At 37.6% G+C, this 23,098-nt stretch overlaps 1 protein-coding gene and 5 pseudogenes across 1 annotated transcript; all 6 read right to left on the bottom strand.

The window, feature by feature from the left end:
- Positions 1-48: 48 nt before the first annotated feature.
- On the bottom strand, positions 49-2,008 carry LOC128155742 (uncharacterized; annotated as a pseudogene).
- Positions 2,009-4,023: 2,015 nt separating this feature from the next.
- LOC128155826 (uncharacterized) lies at positions 4,024-5,983 on the bottom strand (annotated as a pseudogene).
- Positions 5,984-7,996: 2,013 nt separating this feature from the next.
- LOC128155729 (uncharacterized) lies at positions 7,997-9,956 on the bottom strand (annotated as a pseudogene).
- Positions 9,957-11,970: 2,014 nt separating this feature from the next.
- On the bottom strand, positions 11,971-13,930 carry LOC128155836 (uncharacterized; annotated as a pseudogene).
- A 2,017-nt stretch (positions 13,931-15,947) lies between these two features.
- On the bottom strand, positions 15,948-17,887 carry LOC128155988 (uncharacterized). Its single transcript, XM_052817931.1, has 3 exons — positions 17,400-17,887; positions 16,770-17,264; positions 15,948-16,554 (listed from the first exon to the last, which is right to left on the bottom strand). Exons 1-3 carry the CDS (start codon positions 17,847-17,849, stop codon positions 16,063-16,065), a joined length of 1,437 nt encoding a protein of 478 aa, XP_052673891.1. The 5' UTR covers positions 17,850-17,887; the 3' UTR covers positions 15,948-16,062.
- Positions 17,888-19,920: 2,033 nt separating this feature from the next.
- LOC128155831 (uncharacterized) lies at positions 19,921-21,880 on the bottom strand (annotated as a pseudogene).
- Between the last annotated feature and the right edge of the window lie 1,218 nt (positions 21,881-23,098).

Genomic DNA, 23,098 nt, shown 5'->3' with positions numbered 1-23,098 from the left:
TATACCAGTGGCATGTCGTGAAATTTGTAAAGTGACATAAGTAAGAGGTGCATTCATATTTGTTTTATTTGAAAAACAACAACAACTTCAGAATCAATATTCTGATATAAAAACGCAACACAAGTACTATAGAAACGACATAGAATAAATAACATGACAGAAATTATGCTACTGATATATCTCTTTGCGAATCCCTTACATTTGTAACTCGCTTCCAAGCATAGTCATATCGAAGTAATGATTTCCTGACAGTGTCTTTGTTAGAATCATTCAACAAACATCGTCGTACATAGACGGAATACCCTAAAGCAACAATTTTGTTGACTTGGGATCGAACGTCAGAATGAGATAAAAGTCTCGATTCCCAACACCTCGTCTTGGTGAATCCTGACGACAATTTACAGTATGTCACGTAACGTTTAGGATCGGAAAGTTTCCTCACAGAGAACTCGTACACAGCTGCAGGAAAAGTCTTTCCTCCGCAGACGCTGGTTTTGCGGAAACCCTTTCTTCCTCTGTATCTTTCAGTCCACAAAGAGTCGTTTTCTGGTTTGGTGGGAGAGATAACTAGTTCCCATGGGGACCACTGTATTTTGTTTAAAGAAAAGTTCGTGTCCGGAACGTTTTCTCTCTTCAGTTTTCTAAGAGCGTTCATCTGAAATATTATGAAATACAATTTACCACAAATGGTAAAGAGCTGCGTGGTCAAACAACAAACATTTACGCCAGCCAAGGAATCCCGAAAAAGAGAGCAGGCTGGATCGATAAATGGAAAACCTCTGGTTAGCCAAAGTGTTCTATTAAGGACCGAGAAACAATCTCAATCTAATGGGGTGTATTCTGAAGAAGAAGAAAAAAGCTTCTACGTACCTTTTGACGAGAAATGGCCAAGAGTTTCGCCTTCTTTCTATCGACTGCAGACCTGGGTTTCTTTTTGGCGATGGTTTTCGTGACTTTATGAATGAGGGAACTGTTTTTCTTCAGTTTGGTAATGGAAGGAGCCTTTGTGAGCGAAGGTTTCTTTTTCAGAGCTGGCTTGAATGGAAGTGTTCTGGACTTTGGCTTCTCTGCGGTTGACGAGGACGTTGAAGGTTCTTCTTCTCCCTCTCTTAGAGCCCCGAATAGAGCGTGCAGTTCCTTATGGAGACCCATTCTAGCATCTCTGGCACGGACTTCCTGTTCATAGAGGTCTAGAAACTCTGCTCCTTGCTCTCTGTAGCAAATAGCCATGATAAAATCAAATAGGTTGGAAAACTGCTCCAACTCCATTCGTCTGCCTGCTGTCTTGTTGGCCAGTGTTTGGTAGAAGTTTTTGGTTCTCTCATCGCACGAACCTCTGCACTGTACACCGTACACGCGGACACTCTAAATGAATTGAAAAGTGTTTATGAGCCAAAATTTAAAGGGCTTTGCTTTTAATGTTGATTTGAATTATAAGTGATCGAAATTAATTTACCATCAAAAGCGTGTACACTCTAATTATTGCATAAAAGTACTCACCATTGCTGCCAATTTGTCTAATTCCACTTCCCAATCTAATCTCAATTTATTGTCTGGGTAATTTACACCATGCGGATTTGCATCTCCAATCATCACCAGAGCTCTCTGTGATCCCGGCGTCCACGAAAGACTTTGAACCTCATGCAACACCAATTCATAACATTCATCGCTATCGCCGCCACCCGTGGATTCAACATTTTTCACCCAGTTACACAGTTCTTTCAAATCGGTTGAAAAGTCAATGTGTTTGGTGACATATGACGAGTTTTTATCACAATAATCACCATGAGCGAAGACAGCGATTCTAAGACCGGGTATGTCCGTCTGTAGTCGTAGTATCAATTCTTGCACATTTTCTTTTACAGCGTTTATAGAACTGGACATCGACCCAGTAGTATCAAAAGAGAAGCAGATCTCCATAGGTCCTCCTGGTGGAACAGCCATGTTCATTTGATCAGGGTATTTCTGTGGATATGAATGTTCTGTATCCGCACGAGTTTATATACATTCGGGGTGAAGACTCGCTATTCTCTGTCTCGAACTCGTGCGGAGGGGAAGACTGGCGATTTCGGGATAGGATAGACTGGCGATACATTTAGCATAGATTTTTGCTGCCGATCTTTGCTATGCACATTTTAAAGCCTTTCAATACATTTTGGAAAATTAACCTGCAGTTAACTTATTTTAAGGGGTTTTTTTTACAGTGATGTAGTTAGAAGCACAGCAAACATAGCAAGAATTCTTGATTAAGTCATAAAAATAGTTCGCCAACATTTATTGGCCTGTTAAGACTAATCAGTTCTTGTCAGAAAAATGCGTTTTATTTGACTTTTTAAGCCTTTTGTGAATTCAAAATATTTTGGTATTATGTGAATTTTGTCTAAATGGGGTTTTTTGTACCGATAAGTGCTGTCAGAATAACGTTTTGGTACTGAGAAGTAGTGGTTTTGTCCAAAACTTCGTTTGTTGTTAAAATGCAAACCTAAAATGTAACTTTTTAAATTTGAAGTTAATCGACCAAACCTTCGAGATACAGGAGAGATGCATGTACGCTACAAATAATGTTTTTCGTGCGAACAAGGTTCGTGCCACGTTTTTCTTAACATATACATAAAGATCATCGTACATATGTTTAACACATATGCCATATGACAAGCACTTTAAGTTCATTTGAGTCACCAATACAAAAATAAAGGATTTGAACCAAGCTATTTTCAACATACCATTAACATGAACATTTACATGGGGCGATTCTTACAGTAAAACAATTCATTTTTGCCAGTAAATATAAGAATGTCCCAAACCTCTTGACGCTCATGTTAAAACGAACTGTCACTGATTGAATACATATTGAGAAACTACTGTTACTTAAGAATTGTAAATTTGCTGAGTATTAAAAGTATTGGCAAACTATTTGTGACTTGTTATGAACTGTGTTTATAATAGCTGCAAGGATATTTAATCAAATTATAGCAAACGAAAATATAAGTATACTATTATGTATCCTCTTGCATATGTATGACTTTTGATAGATTGTGTTCCCCTCTCTTTCTCCGCCCTCCTTCACACACCCCCCCCCCCTTCTTAACTAAAAATACTCAAACTTCCATGGTTGATAAAGAAAGTATTCGAGATTGTTTGTGCATATATATGTCTGTTTGTCGGTGTTTATACTTATATCTTAAAGAAAGTGAATATGTGATGTGTATGCACTGTAACCTAAGTATATGAGAAAATGTCAATAATTTGTACATGGAAGTTTGAATACAAAAAAAAAACATGGAGCGATCCTTGTTTGCATTTCAAAGGACTGTAATCTCAGTATAGTCACCCAGTTTGAATAGATTGGTAGTTCAAGTGAATTTTGCGTAATGATAATGAAATTAATATTTCCTCGACGCAGTTCAAAATTTACGTGTGTGTTTCAAAACAACACTTTAAGGTAACACTGGACAAATATTTACGCAAGTGACTATAACCAGAACAGTTTTTTTTTTAAATACTGTGACTAGAATCATCTCTGCCTGCTTACATTCAGCAGAAACACATCTCTGTTTTTTTTTCCTTCAAGAATCTAAATCAATCTTTGTGGAAAATTACTGACAAGACGTGGGAACAATTTCCAATACTTTGATTTTTGTGAGACATTGATCCTTTAATATTTCGACAATTTTTTTTATTTTTTAGCTTTGCCAAGCTTACCCACTCTTATTACTGCCAAATGTTTACAATCCCTACTAATAGCACGCCGTAGCTGTCAATGTCAGAATTCTACCGGTCAACGGTTGACCGGCATTTCGTGTTATATTAGCTCCCCTTTGAATCTTGCAGATTCCCTTGCGATGCCACCCTTTCGTCAATGCTGTAAGGTTTGCACTTCACTTCTGATTTTCACAATTGCAATGCTATTCAATTTTCCATTCAATTCCTTATTTGATATATTTCATGAACTATTTTACTTTATGAAGCTTAAAATATACCAGTGGCATGTCGTGAAATTTGTAAAGTGACATAAGTAAGAGGTGCATTCATATTTGTTTTATTTGAAAAACAACAACAACTTCAGAATCAATATTCTGATATAAAAACGCAACACAAGTACTATAGAAACGACATAGAATAAATAACATGACAGAAATTATGCTACTGATATATCTCTTTGCGAATCCCTTACATTTGTAACTCGCTTCCAAGCATAGTCATATCGAAGTAATGATTTCCTGACAGTGTCTTTGTTAGAATCATTCAACAAACATCGTCGTACATAGACGGAATACCCTAAAGCAACAATTTTGTTGACTTGGGATCGAACGTCAGAATGAGATAAAAGTCTCGATTCCCAACACCTCGTCTTGGTGAATCCTGACGACAATTTACAGTATGTCACGTAACGTTTAGGATCGGAAAGTTTCCTCACAGAGAACTCGTACACAGCTGCAGGAAAAGTCTTTCCTCCGCAGACGCTGGTTTTGCGGAAACCCTTTCTTCCTCTGTATCTTTCAGTCCACAAAGAGTCGTTTTCTGGTTTGGTGGGAGAGATAACTAGTTCCCATGGGGACCACTGTATTTTGTTTAAAGAAAAATTCGTGTCCGGAACGTTTTCTCTCTTCAGTTTTCTAAGAGCGTTCATCTGAAATATTATGAAATACAATTTACCACAAATGGTAAAGAGCTGCGTGGTCAAACAACAAACATTTACGCCAGCCAAGGAATCCCGAAAAAGAGAGCAGGCTGGATCGATAAATGGAAAACCTCTGGTTAGCCAAAGTGTTCTATTAAGGACCGAGAAACAATCTCAATCTAATGGGGTGTATTCTGAAGAAGAAGAAAAAAGCTTCTACGTACCTTTTGACGAGAAATGGCCAAGAGTTTCGCCTTCTTTCTATCGACTGCAGACCTGGGTTTCTTTTTGGCGATGGTTTTCGTGACTTTATGAATGAGGGAACTGTTTTTCTTCAGTTTGGTAATGGAAGGAGCCTTTGTGAGCGAAGGTTTCTTTTTCAGAGCTGGCTTGAATGGAAGTGTTCTGGACTTTGGCTTCTCTGCGGTTGACGAGGACGTTGAAGGTTCTTCTTCTCCCTCTCTTAGAGCCCCGAATAGAGCGTGCAGTTCCTTATGGAGACCCATTCTAGCATCTCTGGCACGGACTTCCTGTTCATAGAGGTCTAGAAACTCTGCTCCTTGCTCTCTGTAGCAAATAGCCATGATAAAATCAAATAGGTTGGAAAACTGCTCCAACTCCATTCGTCTGCCTGCTGTCTTGTTGGCCAGTGTTTGGTAGAAGTTTTTGGTTCTCTCATCGCACGAACCTCTGCACTGTACACCGTACACGCGGACACTCTAAATGAATTGAAAAGTGTTTATGAGCCAAAATTTAAAGGGCTTTGCTTTTAATGTTGATTTGAATTATAAGTGATCGAAATTAATTTACCATCAAAAGCGTGTACACTCTAATTATTGCATAAAAGTACTCACCATTGCTGCCAATTTGTCTAATTCCACTTCCCAATCTAATCTCAATTTATTGTCTGGGTAATTTACACCATGCGGATTTGCATCTCCAATCATCACCAGAGCTCTCTGTGATCCCGGCGTCCACGAAAGACTTTGAACCTCATGCAACACCAATTCATAACATTCATCGCTATCGCCGCCACCCGTGGATTCAACATTTTTCACCCAGTTACACAGTTCTTTCAAATCGGTTGAAAAGTCAATGTGTTTGGTGACATATGACGAGTTTTTATCACAATAATCACCATGAGCGAAGACAGCGATTCTAAGACCGGGTATGTCCGTCTGTAGTCGTAGTATCAATTCTTGCACATTTTCTTTTACAGCGTTTATAGAACTGGACATCGACCCAGTAGTATCAAAAGAGAAGCAGATCTCCATAGGTCCTCCTGGTGGAACAGCCATGTTCATTTGATCAGGGTATTTCTGTGGATATGAATGTTCTGTATCCGCACGAGTTTATATACATTCGGGGTGAAGACTCGCGATTCTCTGTCTCGAACTCGTGCGGAGGGGAAGACTGGCGATTTCGGGATAGGATAGACTGGCGATACATTTAGCATAGATTTTTGCTGCCGATCTTTGCTATGCACATTTTAAAGCCTTTCAATACATTTTGGAAAATTAACCTGCAGTTAACTTATTTTAAGGGGTTTTTTTTACAGTGATGTAGTTAGAAGCACAGCAAACATAGCAAGAATTCTTGATTAAGTCATAAAAATAGTTCGCCAACATTTATTGGCCTGTTAAGACTAATCAGTTCTTGTCAGAAAAATGCGTTTTATTTGACTTTTTAAGCCTTTTGTGAATTCAAAATATTTTGGTATTATGTGAATTTTGTCTAAATGGGGTTTTTTGTACCGATAAGTGCTGTCAGAATAACGTTTTGGTACTGAGAAGTAGTGGTTTTGTCCAAAACTTCGTTTGTTGTTAAAATGCAAACCTAAAATGTAACTTTTTAAATTTGAAGTTAATCGACCAAACCTTCGAGATACAGGAGAGATGCATGTACGCTACAAATAATGTTTTTCGTGCGAACAAGGTTCGTGCCACGTTTTTCTTAACATATACATAAAGATCATCGTACATATGTTTAACACATATGCCATATGACAAGCACTTTAAGTTCATTTGAGTCACCAATACAAAAATAAAGGATTTGAACCAAGCTATTTTCAACATACCATTAACATGAACATTTACATGGGGCGATTCTTACAGTAAAACAATTCATTTTTGCCAGTAAATATAAGAATGTCCCAAACCTCTTGACGCTCATGTTAAAACGAACTGTCACTGATTGAATACATATTGAGAAACTACTGTTACTTAAGAATTGTAAATTTGCTGAGTATTAAAAGTATTGGCAAACTATTTGTGACTTGTTATGAACTGTGTTTATAATAGCTGCAAGGATATTTAATCAAATTATAGCAAACGAAAATATAAGTATACTATTATGTATCCTCTTGCATATGTATGACTTTTGATAGATTGTGTTCCCCTCTCTTTCTCCGCCCTCCTTCACACACCCCCCCCCTTCTTAACTAAAAATACTCAAACTTCCATGGTTGATAAAGAAAGTATTCGAGATTGTTTGTGCATATATATGTCTGTTTGTCGGTGTTTATACTTATATCTTAAAGAAAGTGAATATGTGATGTGTATGCACTGTAACCTAAGTATATGAGAAAATGTCAATAATTTGTACATGGAAGTTTGAATACAAAAAAAAAACATGGAGCGATCCTTGTTTGCATTTCAAAGGACTGTAATCTCAGTATAGTCACCCAGTTTGAATAGATTGGTAGTTCAAGTGAATTTTGCGTAATGATAATGAAATTAATATTTCCTCGACGCAGTTCAAAATTTACGTGTGTGTTTCAAAACAACACTTTAAGGTAACACTGGACAAATATTTACGCAAGTGACTATAACCAGAACAGTTTTTTTTTTAAATACTGTGACTAGAATCATCTCTGCCTGCTTACATTCAGCAGAAACACATCTCTGTTTTTTTTTCCTTCAAGAATCTAAATCAATCTTTGTGGAAAATTACTGACAAGACGTGGGAACAATTTCCAATACTTTGATTTTTGTGAGACATTGATCCTTTAATATTTCGACAATTTTTTTTATTTTTTAGCTTTGCCAAGCTTACCCACTCTTATTACTGCCAAATGTTTACAATCCCTACTAATAGCACGCCGTAGCTGTCAATGTCAGAATTCTACCGGTCAACGGTTGACCGGCATTTCGTGTTATATTAGCTCCCCTTTGAATCTTGCAGATTCCCTTGCGATGCCACCCTTTCGTCAATGCTGTAAGGTTTGCACTTCACTTCTGATTTTCACAATTGCAATGCTATTCAATTTTCCATTCAATTCCTTATTTGATATATTTCATGAACTATTTTACTTTATGAAGCTTAAAATATACCAGTGGCATGTCGTGAAATTTGTAAAGTGACATAAGTAAGAGGTGCATTCATATTTGTTTTATTTGAAAAACAACAACAACTTCAGAATCAATATTCTGATATAAAAACGCAACACAAGTACTATAGAAACGACATAGAATAAATAACATGACAGAAATTATGCTACTGATATATCTCTTTGCGAATCCCTTACATTTGTAACTCGCTTCCAAGCATAGTCATATCGAAGTAATGATTTCCTGACAGTGTCTTTGTTAGAATCATTCAACAAACATCGTCGTACATAGACGGAATACCCTAAAGCAACAATTTTGTTGACTTGGGATCGAACGTCAGAATGAGATAAAAGTCTCGATTCCCAACACCTCGTCTTGGTGAATCCTGACGACAATTTACAGTATGTCACGTAACGTTTAGGATCGGAAAGTTTCCTCACAGAGAACTCGTACACAGCTGCAGGAAAAGTCTTTCCTCCGCAGACGCTGGTTTTGCGGAAACCCTTTCTTCCTCTGTATCTTTCAGTCCACAAAGAGTCGTTTTCTGGTTTGGTGGGAGAGATAACTAGTTCCCATGGGGACCACTGTATTTTGTTTAAAGAAAAGTTCGTGTCCGGAACGTTTTCTCTCTTCAGTTTTCTAAGAGCGTTCATCTGAAATATTATGAAATACAATTTACCACAAATGGTAAAGAGCTGCGTGGTCAAACAACAAACATTTACGCCAGCCAAGGAATCCCGAAAAAGAGAGCAGGCTGGATCGATAAATGGAAAACCTCTGGTTAGCCAAAGTGTTCTATTAAGGACCGAGAAACAATCTCAATCTAATGGGGTGTATTCTGAAGAAGAAGAAAAAAGCTTCTACGTACCTTTTGACGAGAAATGGCCAAGAGTTTCGCCTTCTTTCTATCGACTGCAGACCTGGGTTTCTTTTTGGCGATGGTTTTCGTGACTTTATGAATGAGGGAACTGTTTTTCTTCAGTTTGGTAATGGAAGGAGCCTTTGTGAGCGAAGGTTTCTTTTTCAGAGCTGGCTTGAATGGAAGTGTTCTGGACTTTGGCTTCTCTGCGGTTGACGAGGACGTTGAAGGTTCTTCTTCTCCCTCTCTTAGAGCCCCGAATAGAGCGTGCAGTTCCTTATGGAGACCCATTCTAGCATCTCTGGCACGGACTTCCTGTTCATAGAGGTCTAGAAACTCTGCTCCTTGCTCTCTGTAGCAAATAGCCATGATAAAATCAAATAGGTTGGAAAACTGCTCCAACTCCATTCGTCTGCCTGCTGTCTTGTTGGCCAGTGTTTGGTAGAAGTTTTTGGTTCTCTCATCGCACGAACCTCTGCACTGTACACCGTACACGCGGACACTCTAAATGAATTGAAAAGTGTTTATGAGCCAAAATTTAAAGGGCTTTGCTTTTAATGTTGATTTGAATTATAAGTGATCGAAATTAATTTACCATCAAAAGCGTGTACACTCTAATTATTGCATAAAAGTACTCACCATTGCTGCCAATTTGTCTAATTCCACTTCCCAATCTAATCTCAATTTATTGTCTGGGTAATTTACACCATGCGGATTTGCATCTCCAATCATCACCAGAGCTCTCTGTGATCCCGGCGTCCACGAAAGACTTTGAACCTCATGCAACACCAATTCATAACATTCATCGCTATCGCCGCCACCCGTGGATTCAACATTTTTCACCCAGTTACACAGTTCTTTCAAATCGGTTGAAAAGTCAATGTGTTTGGTGACATATGACGAGTTTTTATCACAATAATCACCATGAGCGAAGACAGCGATTCTAAGACCGGGTATGTCCGTCTGTAGTCGTAGTATCAATTCTTGCACATTTTCTTTTACAGCGTTTATAGAACTGGACATCGACCCAGTAGTATCAAAAGAGAAGCAGATCTCCATAGGTCCTCCTGGTGGAACAGCCATGTTCATTTGATCAGGGTATTTCTGTGGATATGAATGTTCTGTATCCGCACGAGTTTATATACATTCGGGGTGAAGACTCGCTATTCTCTGTCTCGAACTCGTGCGGAGGGGAAGACTGGCGATTTCGGGATAGGATAGACTGGCGATACATTTAGCATAGATTTTTGCTGCCGATCTTTGCTATGCACATTTTAAAGCCTTTCAATACATTTTGGAAAATTAACCTGCAGTTAACTTATTTTAAGGGGTTTTTTTTACAGTGATGTAGTTAGAAGCACAGCAAACATAGCAAGAATTCTTGATTAAGTCATAAAAATAGTTCGCCAACATTTATTGGCCTGTTAAGACTAATCAGTTCTTGTCAGAAAAATGCGTTTTATTTGACTTTTTAAGCCTTTTGTGAATTCAAAATATTTTGGTATTATGTGAATTTTGTCTAAATGGGGTTTTTTGTACCGATAAGTGCTGTCAGAATAACGTTTTGGTACTGAGAAGTAGTGGTTTTGTCCAAAACTTCGTTTGTTGTTAAAATGCAAACCTAAAATGTAACTTTTTAAATTTGAAGTTAATCGACCAAACCTTCGAGATACAGGAGAGATGCATGTACGCTACAAATAATGTTTTTCGTGCGAACAAGGTTCGTGCCACGTTTTTCTTAACATATACATAAAGATCATCGTACATATGTTTAACACATATGCCATATGACAAGCACTTTAAGTTCATTTGAGTCACCAATACAAAAATAAAGGATTTGAACCAAGCTATTTTCAACATACCATTAACATGAACATTTACATGGGGCGATTCTTACAGTAAAACAATTCATTTTTGCCAGTAAATATAAGAATGTCCCAAACCTCTTGACGCTCATGTTAAAACGAACTGTCACTGATTGAATACATATTGAGAAACTACTGTTACTTAAGAATTGTAAATTTGCTGAGTATTAAAAGTATTGGCAAACTATTTGTGACTTGTTATGAACTGTGTTTATAATAGCTGCAAGGATATTTAATCAAATTATAGCAAACGAAAATATAAGTATACTATTATGTATCCTCTTGCATATGTATGACTTTTGATAGATTGTGTTCCCCTCTCTTTCTCCGCCCTCCTTCACACACCCCCCCCCCTTCTTAACTAAAAATACTCAAACTTCCATGGTTGATAAAGAAAGTATTCGAGATTGTTTGTGCATATATATGTCTGTTTGTCGGTGTTTATACTTATATCTTAAAGAAAGTGAATATGTGATGTGTATGCACTGTAACCTAAGTATATGAGAAAATGTCAATAATTTGTACATGGAAGTTTGAATACAAAAAAAAAACATGGAGCGATCCTTGTTTGCATTTCAAAGGACTGTAATCTCAGTATAGTCACCCAGTTTGAATAGATTGGTAGTTCAAGTGAATTTTGCGTAATGATAATGAAATTAATATTTCCTCGACGCAGTTCAAAATTTACGTGTGTGTTTCAAAACAACACTTTAAGGTAACACTGGACAAATATTTACGCAAGTGACTATAACCAGAACAGTTTTTTTTTTAAATACTGTGACTAGAATCATCTCTGCCTGCTTACATTCAGCAGAAACACATCTCTGTTTTTTTTTCCTTCAAGAATCTAAATCAATCTTTGTGGAAAATTACTGACAAGACGTGGGAACAATTTCCAATACTTTGATTTTTGTGAGACATTGATCCTTTAATATTTCGACAATTTTTTTTATTTTTTAGCTTTGCCAAGCTTACCCACTCTTATTACTGCCAAATGTTTACAATCCCTACTAATAGCACGCCGTAGCTGTCAATGTCAGAATTCTACCGGTCAACGGTTGACCGGCATTTCGTGTTATATTAGCTCCCCTTTGAATCTTGCAGATTCCCTTGCGATGCCACCCTTTCGTCAATGCTGTAAGGTTTGCACTTCACTTCTGATTTTCACAATTGCAATGCTATTCAATTTTCCATTCAATTCCTTATTTGATATATTTCATGAACTATTTTACTTTATGAAGCTTAAAATATACCAGTGGCATGTCGTGAAATTTGTAAAGTGACATAAGTAAGAGGTGCATTCATATTTGTTTTATTTGAAAAACAACAACAACTTCAGAATCAATATTCTGATATAAAAACGCAACACAAGTACTATAGAAACGACATAGAATAAATAACATGACAGAAATTATGCTACTGATATATCTCTTTGCGAATCCCTTACATTTGTAACTCGCTTCCAAGCATAGTCATATCGAAGTAATGATTTCCTGACAGTGTCTTTGTTAGAATCATTCAACAAACATCGTCGTACATAGACGGAATACCCTAAAGCAACAATTTTGTTGACTTGGGATCGAACGTCAGAATGAGATAAAAGTCTCGATTCCCAACACCTCGTCTTGGTGAATCCTGACGACAATTTACAGTATGTCACGTAACGTTTAGGATCGGAAAGTTTCCTCACAGAGAACTCGTACACAGCTGCAGGAAAAGTCTTTCCTCCGCAGACGCTGGTTTTGCGGAAACCCTTTCTTCCTCTGTATCTTTCAGTCCACAAAGAGTCGTTTTCTGGTTTGGTGGGAGAGATAACTAGTTCCCATGGGGACCACTGTATTTTGTTTAAAGAAAAATTCGTGTCCGGAACGTTTTCTCTCTTCAGTTTTCTAAGAGCGTTCATCTGAAATATTATGAAATACAATTTACCACAAATGGTAAAGAGCTGCGTGGTCAAACAACAAACATTTACGCCAGCCAAGGAATCCCGAAAAAGAGAGCAGGCTGGATCGATAAATGGAAAACCTCTGGTTAGCCAAAGTGTTCTATTAAGGACCGAGAAACAATCTCAATCTAATGGGGTGTATTCTGAAGAAGAAGAAAAAAGCTTCTACGTACCTTTTGACGAGAAATGGCCAAGAGTTTCGCCTTCTTTCTATCGACTGCAGACCTGGGTTTCTTTTTGGCGATGGTTTTCGTGACTTTATGAATGAGGGAACTGTTTTTCTTCAGTTTGGTAATGGAAGGAGCCTTTGTGAGCGAAGGTTTCTTTTTCAGAGCTGGCTTGAATGGAAGTGTTCTGGACTTTGGCTTCTCTGCGGTTGACGAGGACGTTGAAGGTTCTTCTTCTCCCTCTCTTAGAGCCCCGAATAGAGCGTGCAGTTCCTTATGGAGACCCATTCTAGCATCTCTGGCACGGACTTCCTGTTCATAGAGGTCTAGAAACTCTGCTCCTTGCTCTCTGTAGCAAATAGCCATGATAAAATCAAATAGGTTGGAAAACTGCTCCAACTCCATTCGTCTGCCTGCTGTCTTGTTGGCCAGTGTTTGGTAGAAGTTTTTGGTTCTCTCATCGCACGAACCTCTGCACTGTACACCGTACACGCGGACACTCTAAATGAATTGAAAAGTGTTTATGAGCCAAAATTTAAAGGGCTTTGCTTTTAATGTTGATTTGAATTATAAGTGATCGAAATTAATTTACCATCAAAAGCGTGTACACTCTAATTATTGCATAAAAGTACTCACCATTGCTGCCAATTTGTCTAATTCCACTTCCCAATCTAATCTCAATTTATTGTCTGGGTAATTTACACCATGCGGATTTGCATCTCCAATCATCACCAGAGCTCTCTGTGATCCCGGCGTCCACGAAAGACTTTGAACCTCATGCAACACCAATTCATAACATTCATCGCTATCGCCGCCACCCGTGGATTCAACATTTTTCACCCAGTTACACAGTTCTTTCAAATCGGTTGAAAAGTCAATGTGTTTGGTGACATATGACGAGTTTTTATCACAATAATCACCATGAGCGAAGACAGCGATTCTAAGACCGGGTATGTCCGTCTGTAGTCGTAGTATCAATTCTTGCACATTTTCTTTTACAGCGTTTATAGAACTGGACATCGACCCAGTAGTATCAAAAGAGAAGCAGATCTCCATAGGTCCTCCTGGTGGAACAGCCATGTTCATTTGATCAGGGTATTTCTGTGGATATGAATGTTCTGTATCCGCACGAGTTTATATACATTCGGGGTGAAGACTCGCGATTCTCTGTCTCGAACTCGTGCGGAGGGGAAGACTGGCGATTTCGGGATAGGATAGACTGGCGATACATTTAGCATAGATTTTTGCTGCCGATCTTTGCTATGCACATTTTAAAGCCTTTCAATACATTTTGGAAAATTAACCTGCAGTTAACTTATTTTAAGGGGTTTTTTTTACAGTGATGTAGTTAGAAGCACAGCAAACATAGCAAGAATTCTTGATTAAGTCATAAAAATAGTTCGCCAACATTTATTGGCCTGTTAAGACTAATCAGTTCTTGTCAGAAAAATGCGTTTTATTTGACTTTTTAAGCCTTTTGTGAATTCAAAATATTTTGGTATTATGTGAATTTTGTCTAAATGGGGTTTTTTGTACCGATAAGTGCTGTCAGAATAACGTTTTGGTACTGAGAAGTAGTGGTTTTGTCCAAAACTTCGTTTGTTGTTAAAATGCAAACCTAAAATGTAACTTTTTAAATTTGAAGTTAATCGACCAAACCTTCGAGATACAGGAGAGATGCATGTACGCTACAAATAATGTTTTTCGTGCGAACAAGGTTCGTGCCACGTTTTTCTTAACATATACATAAAGATCATCGTACATATGTTTAACACATATGCCATATGACAAGCACTTAAGTTCATTTGAGTCACCAATACAAAAATAAAGGATTTGAACCAAGCTATTTTCAACATACCATTAACATGAACATTTACATGGGGCGATTCTTACAGTAAAACAATTCATTTTTGCCAGTAAATATAAGAATGTCCCAAACCTCTTGACGCTCATGTTAAAACGAACTGTCACTGATTGAATACATATTGAGAAACTACTGTTACTTAAGAATTGTAAATTTGCTGAGTATTAAAAGTATTGGCAAACTATTTGTGACTTGTTATGAACTGTGTTTATAATAGCTGCAAGGATATTTAATCAAATTATAGCAAACGAAAATATAAGTATACTATTATGTATCCTCTTGCATATGTATGACTTTTGATAGATTGTGTTCCCCTCTCTTTCTCCGCCCTCCTTCACACACCCCCCCCCCCCCCTTCTTAACTAAAAATACTCAAACTTCCATGGTTGATAAAGAAAGTATTCGAGATTGTTTGTGCATATATATGTCTGTTTGTCGGTGTTTATACTTATATCTTAAAGAAAGTGAATATGTGATGCGTATGCACTGTAACCTAAGTATATGAGAAAATGTCAATAATTTGTACATGGAAGTTTGAATACAAAAAAAAAACATGGAGCGATCCTTGTTTGCATTTCAAAGGACTGTAATCTCAGTATAGTCACCCAGTTTGAATAGATTGGTAGTTCAAGTGAATTTTGCGTAATGATAATGAAATTAATATTTCCTCGACGCAGTTCAAAATTTACGTGTGTGTTTCAAAACAACACTTTAAGGTAACACTGGACAAATATTTACGCAAGTGACTATAACCAGAACAGTTTTTTTTTTAAATACTGTGACTAGAATCATCTCTGCCTGCTTACATTCAGCAGAAACACATCTCTGTTTTTTTTTTCCTTCAAGAATCTAAATCAATCTTTGTGGAAAATTACTGACAAGACGTGGGAACAATTTCCAATACTTTGATTTTTGTGAGACATTGATCCTTTAATATTTCGACAATTTTTTTATTTTTTAGCTTTGCCAAGCTTACCCACTCTTATTACTGCCAAATGTTTACAATCCCTACTAATAGCACGCCGAAGCTGTCAATGTCAGAATTCTACCGGTCAACGGTTGACCGGCATTTCGTGTTATATTAGCTCCCCTTTGAATCTTGCAGATTCCCTTGCGATGCCACCCTTTCGTCAATGCTGTAAGGTTTGCACTTCACTTCTGATCTTCACAATTGCAATGCTATTCAATTTTCCATTCAATTCCTTATTTGATATATTTCATGAACTATTTTACTTTATGAAGCTTAAAATATACCAGTGGCATGTCGTGAAATTTGTAAAGTGACATAAGTAAGAGGTGCATTCATATTTGTTTTATTTGAAAAACAACAACAACTTCAGAATCAATATTCTGATATAAAAACGCAACACAAGTACTATAGAAACGACATAGAATAAATAACATGACAGAAATTATGCTACTGATATATCTCTTTGCGAATCCCTTACATTTGTAACTCGCTTCCAAGCATAGTCATATCGAAGTAATGATTTCCTGACAGTGTCTTTGTTAGAATCATTCAACAAACATCGTCGTACATAGACGGAATACCCTAAAGCAACAATTTTGTTGACTTGGGATCGAACGTCAGAATGAGATAAAAGTCTCGATTCCCAACACCTCGTCTTGGTGAATCCTGACGACAATTTACAGTATGTCACGTAACGTTTAGGATCGGAAAGTTTCCTCACAGAGAACTCGTACACAGCTTCAGGAAAAGTCTTTCCTCCGCAGACGCTGGTTTTGCGGAAACCCTTTCTTCCTCTGTATCTTTCAGTCCACAAAGAGTCGTTTTCTGGTTTGGTGGGAGAGATAACTAGTTCCCATGGGGACCACTGTATTTTGTTTAAAGAAAAATTCGTGTCCGGAACGTTTTCTCTCTTCAGTTTTCTAAGAGCGTTCATCTGAAATATTATGAAATACAATTTACCACAAATGGTAAAGAGCTGCGTGGTCAAACAACAAACATTTACGCCAGCCAAGGAATCCCGAAAAAGAGAGCAGGCTGGATCGATAAATGGAAAACCTCTGGTTAGCCAAAGTGTTCTATTAAGGACCGAGAAACAATCTCAATCTAATGGGGTGTATTCTGAAGAAGAAGAAAAAAGCTTCTACGTACCTTTTGACGAGAAATGGCCAAGAGTTTCGCCTTCTTTCTATCGACTGCAGACCTGGGTTTCTTTTTGGCGATGGTTTTCGTGACTTTATGAATGAGGGAACTGTTTTTCTTCAGTTTGGTAATGGAAGGAGCCTTTGTGAGCGAAGGTTTCTTTTTCAGAGCTGGCTTGAATGGAAGTGTTCTGGACTTTGGCTTCTCTGCGGTTGACGAGGACGTTGAAGGTTCTTCTTCTCCCTCTCTTAGAGCCCCGAATAGAGCGTGCAGTTCCTTATGGAGACCCATTCTAGCATCTCTGGCACGGACTTCCTGTTCATAGAGGTCTAGAAACTCTGCTCCTTGCTCTCTGTAGCAAATAGCCATGATAAAATCAAATAGGTTGGAAAACTGCTCCAACTCCATTCGTCTGCCTGCTGTCTTGTTGGCCAGTGTTTGGTAGAAGTTTTTGGTTCTCTCATCGCACGAACCTCTGCACTGTACACCGTACACGCGGACACTCTAAATGAATTGAAAAGTGTTTATGAGCCAAAATTTAAAGGGCTTTGCTTTTAATGTTGATTTGAATTATAAGTGATCGAAATTAATTTACCATCAAAAGCGTGTACACTCTAATTATTGCATAAAAGTACTCACCATTGCTGCCAATTTGTCTAATTCCACTTCCCAATCTAATCTCAATTTATTGTCTGGGTAATTTACACCATGCGGATTTGCATCTCCAATCATCACCAGAGCTCTCTGTGATCCCGGCGTCCACGAAAGACTTTGAACCTCATGCAACACCAATTCATAACATTCATCGCTATCGCCGCCACCCGTGGATTCAACATTTTTCACCCAGTTACACAGTTCTTTCAAATCGGTTGAAAAGTCAATGTGTTTGGTGACATATGACGAGTTTTTATCACAATAATCACCATGAGCGAAGACAGCGATTCTAAGACCGGGTATGTCCGTCTGTAGTCGTAGTATCAATTCTTGCACATTTTCTTTTACAGCGTTTATAGAACTGGACATCGACCCAGTAGTATCAAAAGAGAAGCAGATCTCCATAGGTCCTCCTGGTGGAACAGCCATGTTCATTTGATCAGGGTATTTCTGTGGATATGAATGTTCTGTATCCGCACGAGTTTATATACATTCGGGGTGAAGACTCGCGATTCTCTGTCTCGAACTCGTGCGGAGGGGAAGACTGGCGATTTCGGGATAGGATAGACTGGCGATACATTTAGCATAGATTTTTGCTGCCGATCTTTGCTATTCACATTTTAAAGCCTTTCAATACATTTTGGAAAATTAACCTGCAGTTAACTTATTTTAAGGGGTTTTTTTTACAGTGATGTAGTTAGAAGCACAGCAAACATAGCAAGAATTCTTGATTAAGTCATAAAAATAGTTCGCCAACATTTATTGGCCTGTTAAGACTAATCAGTTCTTGTCAGAAAAATGCGTTTTATTTGACTTTTTAAGCCTTTTGTGAATTCAAAATATTTTGGTATTATGTGAATTTTGTCTAAATGGGGTTTTTTGTACCGATAAGTGCTGTCAGAATAACGTTTTGGTACTGAGAAGTAGTGGTTTTGTCCAAAACTTCGTTTGTTGTTAAAATGCAAACCTAAAATGTAACTTTTTAAATTTGAAGTTAATCGACCAAACCTTCGAGATACAGGAGAGATGCATGTACGCTACAAATAATGTTTTTCGTGCGAACAAGGTTCGTGCCACGTTTTTCTTAACATATACATAAAGATCATCGTACATATGTTTAACACATATGCCATATGACAAGCACTTTAAGTTCATTTGAGTCACCAATACAAAAATAAAGGATTTGAACCAAGCTATTTTCAACATACCATTAACATGAACATTTACATGGGGCGATTCTTACAGTAAAACAATTCATTTTTGCCAGTAAATATAAGAATGTCCCAAACCTCTTGACGCTCATGTTAAAACGAACTGTCACTGATTGAATACATATTGAGAAACTACTGTTACTTAAGAATTGTAAATTTGCTGAGTATTAAAAGTATTGGCAAACTATTTGTGACTTGTTATGAACTGTGTTTATAATAGCTGCAAGGATATTTAATCAAATTATAGCAAACGAAAATATAAGTATACTATTATGTATCCTCTTGCATATGTATGACTTTTGATAGATTGTGTTCCCCTCTCTTTCTCCGCCCTCCTTCACACACCCCCCCCCCTTCTTAACTAAAAATACTCAAACTTCCATGGTTGATAAAGAAAGTATTCGAGATTGTTTGTGCATATATATGTCTGTTTGTCGGTGTTTATACTTATATCTTAAAGAAAGTGAATATGTGATGTGTATGCACTGTAACCTAAGTATATGAGAAAATGTCAATAATTTGTACATGGAAGTTTGAATACAAAAAAAAAACATGGAGCGATCCTTGTTTGCATTTCAAAGGACTGTAATCTCAGTATAGTCACCCAGTTTGAATAGATTGGTAGTTCAAGTGAATTTTGCGTAATGATAATGAAATTAATATTTCCTCGACGCAGTTCAAAATTTACGTGTGTGTTTCAAAACAACACTTTAAGGTAACACTGGACAAATATTTACGCAAGTGACTATAACCAGAACAGTTTTTTTTTTAAATACTGTGACTAGAATCATCTCTGCCTGCTTACATTCAGCAGAAACACATCTCTGTTTTTTTTTCCTTCAAGAATCTAAATCAATCTTTGTGGAAAATTACTGACAAGACGTGGGAACAATTTCCAATACTTTGATTTTTGTGAGACATTGATCCTTTAATATTTCGACAATTTTTTTATTTTTTAGCTTTGCCAAGCTTACCCACTCTTATTACTGCCAAATGTTTACAATCCCTACTAATAGCACGCCGTAGCTGTCAATGTCAGAATTCTACCGGTCAACGGTTGACCGGCATTTCGTGTTATATTAGCTCCCCTTTGAATCTTGCAGATTCCCTTGCGATGCCACCCTTTCGTCAATGCTGTAAGGTTTGCACTTCACTTCTGATTTTCACAATTGCAATGCTATTCAATTTTCCATTCAATTCCTTATTTGATATATTTCATGAACTATTTTACTTTATGAAGCTTAAAATATACCAGTGGCATGTCGTGAAATTTGTAAAGTGACATAAGTAAGAGGTGCATTCATATTTGTTTTATTTGAAAAACAACAACAACTTCAGAATCAATATTCTGATATAAAAACGCAACACAAGTACTATAGAAACGACATAGAATAAATAACATGACAGAAATTATGCTACTGATATATCTCTTTGCGAATCCCTTACATTTGTAACTCGCTTCCAAGCATAGTCATATCGAAGTAATGATTTCCTGACAGTGTCTTTGTTAGAATCATTCAACAAACATCGTCGTACATAGACGGAATACCCTAAAGCAACAATTTTGTTGACTTGGGATCGAACGTCAGAATGAGATAAAAGTCTCGATTCCCAACACCTCGTCTTGGTGAATCCTGACGACAATTTACAGTATGTCACGTAACGTTTAGGATCGGAAAGTTTCCTCACAGAGAACTCGTACACAGCTGCAGGAAAAGTCTTTCCTCCGCAGACGCTGGTTTTGCGGAAACCCTTTCTTCCTCTGTATCTTTCAGTCCACAAAGAGTCGTTTTCTGGTTTGGTGGGAGAGATAACTAGTTCCCATGGGGACCACTGTATTTTGTTTAAAGAAAAATTCGTGTCCGGAACGTTTTCTCTCTTCAGTTTTCTAAGAGCGTTCATCTGAAATATTATGAAATACAATTTACCACAAATGGTAAAGAGCTGCGTGGTCAAACAACAAACATTTACGCCAGCCAAGGAATCCCGAAAAAGAGAGCAGGCTGGATCGATAAATGGAAAACCTCTGGTTAGCCAAAGTGTTCTATTAAGGACCGAGAAACAATCTCAATCTAATGGGGTGTATTCTGAAGAAGAAGAAAAAAGCTTCTACGTACCTTTTGACGAGAAATGGCCAAGAGTTTCGCCTTCTTTCTATCGACTGCAGACCTGGGTTTCTTTTTGGCGATGGTTTTCGTGACTTTATGAATGAGGGAACTGTTTTTCTTCAGTTTGGTAATGGAAGGAGCCTTTGTGAGCGAAGGTTTCTTTTTCAGAGCTGGCTTGAATGGAAGTGTTCTGGACTTTGGCTTCTCTGCGGTTGACGAGGACGTTGAAGGTTCTTCTTCTCCCTCTCTTAGAGCCCCGAATAGAGCGTGCAGTTCCTTATGGAGACCCATTCTAGCATCTCTGGCACGGACTTCCTGTTCATAGAGGTCTAGAAACTCTGCTCCTTGCTCTCTGTAGCAAATAGCCATGATAAAATCAAATAGGTTGGAAAACTGCTCCAACTCCATTCGTCTGCCTGCTGTCTTGTTGGCCAGTGTTTGGTAGAAGTTTTTGGTTCTCTCATCGCACGAACCTCTGCACTGTACACCGTACACGCGGACACTCTAAATGAATTGAAAAGTGTTTATGAGCCAAAATTTAAAGGGCTTTGCTTTTAATGTTGATTTGAATTATAAGTGATCGAAATTAATTTACCATCAAAAGCGTGTACACTCTAATTATTGCATAAAAGTACTCACCATTGCTGCCAATTTGTCTAATTCCACTTCCCAATCTAATCTCAATTTATTGTCTGGGTAATTTACACCATGCGGATTTGCATCTCCAATCATCACCAGAGCTCTCTGTGATCCCGGCGTCCACGAAAGACTTTGAACCTCATGCAACACCAATTCATAACATTCATCGCTATCGCCGCCACCCGTGGATTCAACATTTTTCACCCAGTTACACAGTTCTTTCAAATCGGTTGAAAAGTCAATGTGTTTGGTGACATATGACGAGTTTTTATCACAATAATCACCATGAGCGAAGACAGCGATTCTAAGACCGGGTATGTCCGTCTGTAGTCGTAGTATCAATTCTTGCACATTTTCTTTTACAGCGTTTATAGAACTGGACATCGACCCAGTAGTATCAAAAGAGAAGCAGATCTCCATAGGTCCTCCTGGTGGAACAGCCATGTTCATTTGATCAGGGTATTTCTGTGGATATGAATGTTCTGTATCCGCACGAGTTTATATACATTCGGGGTGAAGACTCGCGATTCTCTGTCTCGAACTCGTGCGGAGGGGAAGACTGGCGATTTCGGGATAGGATAGACTGGCGATACATTTAGCATAGATTTTTGCTGCCGATCTTTGCTATGCACATTTTAAAGCCTTTCAATACATTTTGGAAAATTAACCTGCAGTTAACTTATTTTAAGGGGTTTTTTTTACAGTGATGTAGTTAGAAGCACAGCAAACATAGCAAGAATTCTTGATTAAGTCATAAAAATAGTTCGCCAACATTTATTGGCCTGTTAAGACTAATCAGTTCTTGTCAGAAAAATGCGTTTTATTTGACTTTTTAAGCCTTTTGTGAATTCAAAATATTTTGGTATTATGTGAATTTTGTCTAAATGGGGTTTTTTGTACCGATAAGTGCTGTCAGAATAACGTTTTGGTACTGAGAAGTAGTGGTTTTGTCCAAAACTTCGTTTGTTGTTAAAATGCAAACCTAAAATGTAACTTTTTAAATTTGAAGTTAATCGACCAAACCTTCGAGATACAGGAGAGATGCATGTACGCTACAAATAATGTTTTTCGTGCGAACAAGGTTCGTGCCACGTTTTTCTTAACATATACATAAAGATCATCGTACATATGTTTAACACATATGCCATATGACAAGCACTTTAAGTTCATTTGAGTCACCAATACAAAAATAAAGGATTTGAACCAAGCTATTTTCAACATACCATTAACATGAACATTTACATGGGGCGATTCTTACAGTAAAACAATTCATTTTTGCCAGTAAATATAAGAATGTCCCAAACCTCTTGACGCTCATGTTAAAACGAACTGTCACTGATTGAATACATATTGAGAAACTACTGTTACTTAAGAATTGTAAATTTGCTGAGTATTAAAAGTATTGGCAAACTATTTGTGACTTGTTATGAACTGTGTTTATAATAGCTGCAAGGATATTTAATCAAATTATAGCAAACGAAAATATAAGTATACTATTATGTATCCTCTTGCATATGTATGACTTTTGATAGATTGTGTTCCCCTCTCTTTCTCCGCCCTCCTTCACACACCCCCCCCCCCCCTTCTTAACTAAAAATACTCAAACTTCCATGGTTGATAAAGAAAGTATTCGAGATTGTTTGTGCATATATATGTCTGTTTGTCGGTGTTTATACTTATATCTTAAAGAAAGTGAATATGTGATGTGTATGCACTGTAACCTAAG

Source organism: Crassostrea angulata, chromosome 7, assembly GCF_025612915.1.
Source record: "Crassostrea angulata isolate pt1a10 chromosome 7, ASM2561291v2, whole genome shotgun sequence".
NCBI classification, from domain to species: domain Eukaryota; kingdom Metazoa; phylum Mollusca; class Bivalvia; order Ostreida; family Ostreidae; genus Magallana; species Magallana angulata.
This window is presented reverse-complemented; position numbering and strand designations above follow the sequence as displayed.

Coding starts and splice junctions, on each gene's coding strand:
- LOC128155988 (XM_052817931.1), bottom strand. CDS start 17,849: ATGAACATGGCTGTTCCACCAGGAGGACCTATGGAGATCTGCTTCTCT. Junction 17,265..17,399: donor TAGACAAATTGGCAGCAATG/GTGAGTACTTTT, acceptor CAATTCATTTAG/AGTGTCCGCGTGTACGGTGT. Junction 16,555..16,769: donor TGGCCATTTCTCGTCAAAAG/GTACGTAGAAGC, acceptor ATAATATTTCAG/ATGAACGCTCTTAGAAAACT.